The following is an 8,091-nucleotide window of genomic DNA, read 5'->3' on the forward strand; positions in this document are numbered from 1 at the left end:
ATCAGTAGTCCAATAGTGGATCTTATTCCGATTGCCCCAGCTAAAAACCTTGCCACCTTTGCTGTCCCCTGCTCATCTTGATCTGCCAAGAGAAAGGACATGGTGGCAGTGGCTGGGCGACCCAGAGTGGACAATAAAAGAGGGGGGATAATCTCATTCCTCAAGTCTGGGCAAGTAGCCAGAAATTCTTCTGGAGACCCCCAAACTATCGACAACTATCCCAGCAGACCTGTCAAAAAAGAGCAGGTATATGTGTGTGAATGAAACTGTTCTGTGGCAATGGATTCTGGAGCCAAGGTGTGCACCTTTTCAAAAGGATGTTTCAGTCAGGTCACAAAGAGCAATTGTCAGGTATTGTCAGGCATCCTGATGGACATTTGCAGTGAAGAAGTGGGCTGCCCAGATGACAAGAAACCCCCCCCCCCGGCATTGTCAACATCCTTCTTAAATCGTTGCACCCAGAACTGGACACAGTATTCCAGGTGTGGCCTGACCAAGGCAGAAGAGAGTGGGACTATGACTTCCCTTGACCTGGACACTAGACTTCTGCTGGTGCAGGCTAGAATGGCATTAGCCTTTTTTGCTGCTGCATCACACTGTTGGCTTGTGTTCAGCCTGTGGTCCACCAAGACCCCTCAATCCTTTCTGAGGTCACAAAGGCCAGACTTGCCATGGAGCTTCTCCCCTTGGAATCCTGGGCCAGCGTCTCCCGCAGGGAGAAGAACCTCTTCCTCTCTTCCGCCCCCCCCCCCGGCGCCCTCAGAAGCCTCTCCTATGGCCCAGCCGGCCAGTCGGCGGGCAGCACGAGGTCCAAAGCGGGGGCCTGCCTCTTGCTGACACCCTCGGTAGCTCCGTCCCTCCTGCGCAGCCATGCAGATTGGGCTGGTCAACTGGACAGGCGGGTACCTGACTGGGGAATGCTATGGCGACGGCGTCAGCGTCTTGGGAAACTCACTGGGGAAGAAACAGGTATCCTCCCGGAACTCTCAAATGATGCGTAATTTTCTCTGTTGGAGCTCTGTTCCAGAATGAGTGCTATCAGCCACTGTCAGATTTGGGGCTGTTTTCCACTGAATTGCAATGGCCAGGCATGTCCAAAGTCTGTCTTGGGGGCTCAATCCGGCCCGCCGGTCAGTTTAATCCGGCCCCTGTGGCAGTTTATTTCCTGGGGGTAAAATCCTAGAAAAAGGTCAACAACTGGTCGGCCCCCCACGCATGTTCAATTCATCAAATCTGGCCCTCTTTGAAACAAGTTTGGACACCCCTGCTAATGGTTATCTATGCTGCCTTTTAGTTGCTATAATTTAATAATAATTTATTATTTATAATAAATAAATCCTCCCATCTGGCTCGGTTTCCTCAGCCACTCTGGGCAGCTCCCAACAGAATTAAAAGCACAATAGAACATGAAACATTAAAAGCTTCCCTGAACAGGCTGCCTTCAGAGGTTTTCTAAATTTTGTTAACGTTGTTAATATTGTTCTATAGATGGTGAGTGCTTTAGCACTTCTGACTTTTGTTGTAACGGTGCTGTTTAGCTTATTTTTTTAGTTGCTTTGTTAATAGCGTTTCATTTATTGTTTTGCCGGTGATTTGTTAACTATTCCATATGATTTGTGTTATATTTGTGATTTCTTGCTTGTAAGCCACTTTGTGATTTGTATGAATGGCACAGAAATATGATAAATCAAATCAGCCCGGAGAAATACCCACGGAAATTCCTTTGGGATCCCTGCTGACTTGACCCTCTCACCCCCTGCAGACCTGGGACCTGCAGGTGACCACGAAGCCAGGGAAGCTGACGGTGGCCGTGCTGAGTGGCCACCAAGGGCGGTGCCTCCTGGTGGACACGGATGGCACCGTCCGGTGTGGTCACCCGGCCTCGGCGCAGCAGAGCCAGTTTGTGCTGGAGGTCCACTCCAGCGGGGCCTGGAGCCTCCAACACCTGGAGAGCAAGAAGTTCCTGGAGTCGGACGGGGAGGACGTCTTCTGTGTCAGCAGAGACCTGACGCCGCGCCACATGTGGATGCCCCAGCTGGCCATGCATGCGCACGTGGTCCTCTTCAACCCCAGCAGCCGGCTGTACGCGCGGACCGACCCTGAGCTGAACCGCATCTGGGTGGACACGCCGGTGCCTTACTGCGAGGAGTGTGGCTTTGTCCTGAGGCTCCGGTGCGGTGTCTGCCACCTGGAGACATCCAACCACAAGTTCGTCTCTCGGCAGGAGAAGCTGGCCAAGAAGCCCTCGGCCGAGACGGCCTTCCACCTGAACCTGAGGCCCGGCTGCCTGGCCTTCCTGACCGACAGGGAGGGGCACATCCTGTACCCGCAGGGCAGCCGGGGCCTCCTGTGCCTCGGAGACTGCCCCGAAGACAACGAGGAGTGGTTCGTCATCAAGAGGTGCCCGCAGTGGGTCAGCCTGAGAACCAGGGCCAAGAAATACCTGGGCATCCTCTGCGGCAAGTAAACCCCGGGGGAGCGGCAGGGGCCAGGCCAGGGGCCCAGGGCCTCTTTTACTCATGTCAGGGGTGATTCAGTTCCGATTCAGGGGGTGGCGTTGATGACCCCTGGAGGTCCCTCCCACAGTTCTCTGGTTCCATCTAGCTCAGTATTGTCAACCCTGGCTGGCAGCCGTGGCTCTTCAGGTTTTCAGGCAGGGTCTGTCCCTGCCCTTCCTGGAGATGCTGCCCATGGGAATTGAACCTGGGAGCTTCTGCATGCAGGGGGGTGCTCCCTCTCTGGGCTATGGCCCTTCGCTAAGGAGCTGCGTGGACCCTCTGCCTACAGAGGAGGCTGGGGGATGATGAGAATAACAACAACAACAACAACAACAAACAACAACAACAACAATAATAATAATAGTAATGTATTTATAGCCCGCCCATCTTCCTAGGTTTCCTCAGCCAGTCTGGGCGCCCACCTACCTGGTGGCAGAGGGCAGCGGCTGATGGTGTGGCAGAGTCGGTTGCAGCAAAGCCTTGGGGGGCTGGTGCCGCAGGAGGGTCCTAGGAAGGAGACAGAGAGGGAGAGCTGTGCCGCCTCATGGGATGAACATGATTCATGTGTTCTTGCCGTTTCTCACCCCCTCTTTGGAAATGGCTCCCGCTCCCCTGGTGGAAAAAAGGGTTGTAGCCTAGTGGGTAGAGCACTTGCCCTGCATGGAGAAGGTTCCCGGTTCCATCTCCAGCAGCATCTCTGGGTTGGGCAGGGAATGAGCCTCACCTGAAATCTGTGGGAATGTTGTTCTAGGAGAAGATATGTTGATTTAATAGTACCCTTCCTCACTCATGCTTGTGAGTCAGCAGTGTGGGAATGTTCAGGGAGGCAGGAGAGGATATATTGTTTATTAATATCCTTTCTAACTTGTGCTAGCAAGTTCTATAACTTAGCAGTGTTTTACATTCCCCTTTAAACGCACAGTGGTTAGCTTGTTGCAAGCTTGTTTAAGCTTCTCAATATAAGATTCCTGGTAAGTTCCCTTATATCCCTCTTACAAGAATAGACACAACACAATCTTGTTTAAAGTATATAAAAGAAGTTTACTCACACATTCAGTTCACAGATGGTTCCCTGACTTAGATGGTTCTGACTGGCTGGAGCAAACATCCGCTTGCATGTCCGCTCTAGGAAAACAAGGAGTGTTGTATTTGACTGCCATCTATGTATCACATCCCACAAGCAGCAGAGTAACATTCCCTATTATATGGCAGGAAGCTAGTTGGTAGATTAATTTGAATCTCTTTACTTAAGCAATCCAATCTGGCTTTGTTCAGATTGCGGTTTATTCCTGGTAAGACCCCTTTCATCCCTCCTAAAAAGGATAAAGACACAAGAAGCTTCTTTTAAAAGTAACAAGAAGTTTACTCACATTCAGTTCACAGTAGGATCCGTGAAGGCAGGCTTAAGCTTAGAGTTACAGAAGAGGGTTTGAGTCCATCCCACATGGGAACTTATCCCACTTGCTGCTGGCTGAGAGCCAGCAGTGCAGTCCAAGAGAAGTAAATGGAAGAAGAAGTGAGATGGCTGCGTGACTGGACCTTTGGTGGGGTCTGCCAGGGTCACGCCCACCTACCTGGCCACACGCAGGGGGAGGATGCTCCAGACCAGGTGGAACAGGAAGTTCAACTGGCTGGATCAACATGTGTCCACTCTAGGCAAACAAGGAATGTTGTACTTGACTGCTCCAATGGATTACACCCCACAAAATCCTGGAGAGACAATGCTGCCAGTCAGTGTTCTGAGCTAGATGAAACCGACTCAGTGCAAGGCAGAAGCTCCCTGTGCTGCACCTACTGAGCTGCTCTTCTCTCCCTTCAGACTCGGAGGTCTACGCTGGCTCCAAAAAGCCAACCCCCATGTCCACGTTTCTCTTTCATGTCAGTCCCGATGCCCAAACCGTGCAGCTGAAAGACATCAACCACAAGTACCTGGCGCAGGTAAGTTAGGGGCTCCTCCAGTCCCCAAAAGGCTGAGTCCAGGGTCCCAGTGAGGGCAGGAGGTGGGGTGCCCAGCCCCACAGCCAAATGGTGGAGGGGCCATCTTGCTTTTGTCCTAAAGAGCATTACCACCTGCTATATCGGGGGGGGGGGACTTTCATTCCCATGGGGCAGAGTGGCTGGTTTTCTCTCCCCCCCTCCACTGGCTTGGGTCTTCTCTCCCCAGAGGGAGTTCCAGAGTGTGATGGCCGATGGCTACAGCAAAGAACCTGAGACCCAGTTCAGCATCCTGTGGCATTATGGGAAAATCTTCCTGAGGGCGCTCAATGGCCGCTACCTGGGCACTCTCCCTGTTGGGCTGGTGGTTGCCAGAGCCACACATCCAGGTGAGGAGAAGGGGGAGGGGGAGAGAGGATGAGCCACTCCCTGGAATAAGGAGGGTCTCTGGCTGGGGGAGGTGGGGCAGGAAGGAAGCATCTCTCCAGGAATCCCAAGGAAACCCCCTGACCTTCTGTGATGTCTCGCCTGCCCCTGCTGGAGGGTGAGGAGTCTGGCCTGGGGACCCAACTGACGTAACCCCTGTAGAAATGCGAACAGATGCTAGGAGAGGATATATTTATTAGATATTATCCTTCCTCACGTTTGTGTCATCCCTTTGCAGCTTAAAAGGGAAGCGTTTAAGCAATGATTATAAGCTATTTGCCAATATACTGGCCAACTGAATGAAAGGAGTTTTGGTAGAAATAATTCATCACGATCAGGCTGGTTTCCTACCAGGATGCCAGATGAAGGATAATATAAGAATTATAATTGATGTGATAGAATATCTGGAGGTCAGAAATGAGAAATAAGCTGCTTTAATGTTTATAGATGCTGAAAAGGCCTTTGATAATATATCATGGGTCTTTATGAAGAAGATAATAGAAAAGATGAATTTTGGGGGTGCAAAATTCCCCCTTAAAACAATCATCACACTAACAGTCTTGAAAATAGCACTTACTCAGAATACTTGTTGGAGAGTAACAGATACAGCAGAGTAACAGAAGATTAACCGAGACAGGCAGGCCTGAAATGGCGATTCAGTTGTAAAGACGTATACTGAAGTCTAGCTTAAAATGGTGCCTGAGTGTTGGAGCTCCGACTTAGCAAATGTTGCCCTTTTGCTGGCAGATCATAAAGAGATGGGGAAAAGGTGTGCCCAGGCAGGTAAGAGAATATATTGCTATGCCCTCCTCTGCTTGCCAGGGCACAGTGCGGGGAGCGTCTCTCGCAGAGTTCTTTTGAGCAAACATATAGGAAAGCTCTGCAAGCTTCAGCTCCTGTCTTACAAAACTTGAATTGTTGGTTTGGATTGCACTTTAAATACCCCATGCATCCCACCCCTTTTGGCTCTTTTGGAAAAGGGGTCCTCCTGCACCCCCAGACCTCAAAGGAAGGAGAGCTGCCCCCGTCCTCGCCCAGGCCGGCTGGAAAGCAAAGTCTGGACCAAAGGTCTGCCGATGCCTCAGGGACCCCGTCTCCTTGCCAGCTCCCAGCTGACCTCCTGCCCCGCTGCATTGCAGGGTCCCACGAGGAGTTTGGCCTGCGCCTGGCCAACCGCTCCTTCCTGCTGCTGCGCGGGTGCTATGGCTATGTGGGGAGCTCCTCCTGCCACGAGGCGCTGCAGTGCAACCTCCTGGAGCCCGACTGCATCGAGCTGTTGCCCTGCAAGGAAGGCATCTACCACTTCCAGAGTAGGTGAAGGAGGGGAGGGGAGGAGGGGGGAACGTGCCAGGGGATCAGGCCCAGCATCCTGTTGCTCTAAAGGGAGACCCACAAATAGGATTCGAGCACAAGGGGAGCTCTTCCCCCTGCTGTTTCCAGAAACTGGTATTATGAAGCGTTGCTGCCTTTGACCGTAGCGGCAGAGCAGAGCCATCCTGGCTATTAGCCATTGAGGGATGCGGGTGGCGCTGTAGTCTAAACCACTGAGCCTCTTGGGCTTGCTGATCAGAAGGTTGGCAGTTCAAATCCGTGCAACGGGGTGAGCTCCTGTTGCTCTATCCCAGCTCCTGCCAACCTAGCAGCTTGAAAACATGCCAGCACAAGTAGATAAATAGGTACCACTGTGGCGGGAACGTAAAAGGTGTTTCCTTGTGCTCTGGTTTCCGTCACGGTGTCCCGCTGTGCCAGAAGCAGTTTAGTCATGACAGCCACATGACCCAGAATGCTGTCTGTGGACAAACGCTGGCTCCCTCAGCCTGAAAGCGAGATGAGCGCCGCAACACCCTAGTCACCTTTGACTGGACTTAACCGTCCAGGGGTCCTTTAACTTTACTGGCCGCCCAGAGTGGCTGGGGAGACCCGGCCAGATGGGTGGGGTATAAATAAATTATTATTATTATTATTATTATTATTATTAGCCCTCTCCCTTGTGACTTCCTCTAATTCTGTTCTCGAGCAATCCCAATCGGTGGCCATTGTTGCCTCCTGTGGCAGGGAGTTCCACAGTCTGCATTGCACGAAAAAGCCGTTTCTTTCAATTGTCCTGAATCTTTGTTGGACGCCCACCACTTTCCCACCGTCATTTCGCTTCCCAGGCCGCGGCAAGAGCTTTTGGTGCCTGACTTCGGAAGGGACCTTCAGCCCCTGGGGGAAGTTTGCCTTGAATTTCTGCGTCGAGATCCGAGGGAACAACCTCCTGGCCGTGCTGGGCCCCAACGGGTACTTTCTGCGTGCGGACCGGGAGGGCTGCCTCGTGGCCGACAGCGAAGAGGTGACCTGCGAGTGCCTCTGGGAGTTCTAGGCCTCAGGCAGGTGAGAAGAAGGGGGGGCAGTCACCTTGCCAGGGTTGGGAGTGGAAGAGGCGTGGAGCCTGGCAGAGATGGGAGGGCAGAGAGCTGTGGGCCCCTCCCCACGCCCGAGAGACTTCCGATGCTCCTAGCTCACTCAGTCACCAGCACAGACCCAGGTCCCCGCAGGGGGTGAAGTTTTTGGCTTGCAGATCCCCAGATGCAGTTCAGCAGGAATCCCCTGGAGGTCTCTTTGCCAACCAAAGGCTCCATGTCAACAGAGACAGATACAGGTGGGTAGCCGTGTTGGTCTGCCATAGTCAAAACAAAATAATAATAAAAAAATTCTTTCCAGTAGCACCTTAGAGGCCAACTAAGTTCGTTCTTGGTATGAGCTTTCGTGTGCATGCACACTTCTTCAGATACACTGAAACGGAAGTCACCAGACCCTTAAATATAGTGAGAGGGTGGGGAGGGGTATTACTCAGAAGGGTGGTGGGAATGGGTGATCAGCTGATAGGTGTGACTCTTAACGGCTGCAATTAGTCTTGCAGGGAAAGGCAAGGGGTGAGATGGCTAAAGATAGCTTTGTCATGTATAATGAGATAAGAATCCAATGTCTTTGTTCAGACCAGGTTTCTCCATGGTTTTAAGTTTGGTGATTAGTTGCAATTCAGCCACTTCTCTTTCCAGTCTATTTCTGAAATTCCTTTGTATTAAGACAGCTGTTGTTGTTCAGTCGTTCAGTCGTGTCCGACTCTTCGTGACCCCATGGACCAGAGCACGCCAGGCACGCCTATCCTTCACTGCCTCTCGCAGTTTGGCCAAACTCATGTTAGTAGCTTCGAGAACACTGTCCAACCATCTCATCCTCTGTCGTCCCC

The 8,091-nt window shown here is 52.0% G+C and overlaps 1 protein-coding gene across 1 annotated transcript; it reads left to right on the forward strand.

The window, feature by feature from the left end:
- The first annotated feature begins 816 nt into the window (after positions 1-816).
- Positions 817-7,229, forward strand: FSCN3 (fascin actin-bundling protein 3). Its single transcript, XM_033162415.1, has 6 exons — positions 817-969; positions 1,763-2,459; positions 4,318-4,436; positions 4,663-4,822; positions 5,999-6,169; positions 7,016-7,229. The coding sequence occupies exons 1-6, from the start codon at positions 871-873 to the stop codon at positions 7,219-7,221; spliced, it is 1,452 nt and encodes a 483-aa protein (XP_033018306.1). The 5' UTR covers positions 817-870; the 3' UTR covers positions 7,222-7,229.
- Positions 7,230-8,091: the final 862 nt, after the last annotated feature.

This window comes from Lacerta agilis, chromosome 10 (assembly GCF_009819535.1).
Source record: "Lacerta agilis isolate rLacAgi1 chromosome 10, rLacAgi1.pri, whole genome shotgun sequence".
NCBI classification, from domain to species: domain Eukaryota; kingdom Metazoa; phylum Chordata; class Lepidosauria; order Squamata; family Lacertidae; genus Lacerta; species Lacerta agilis.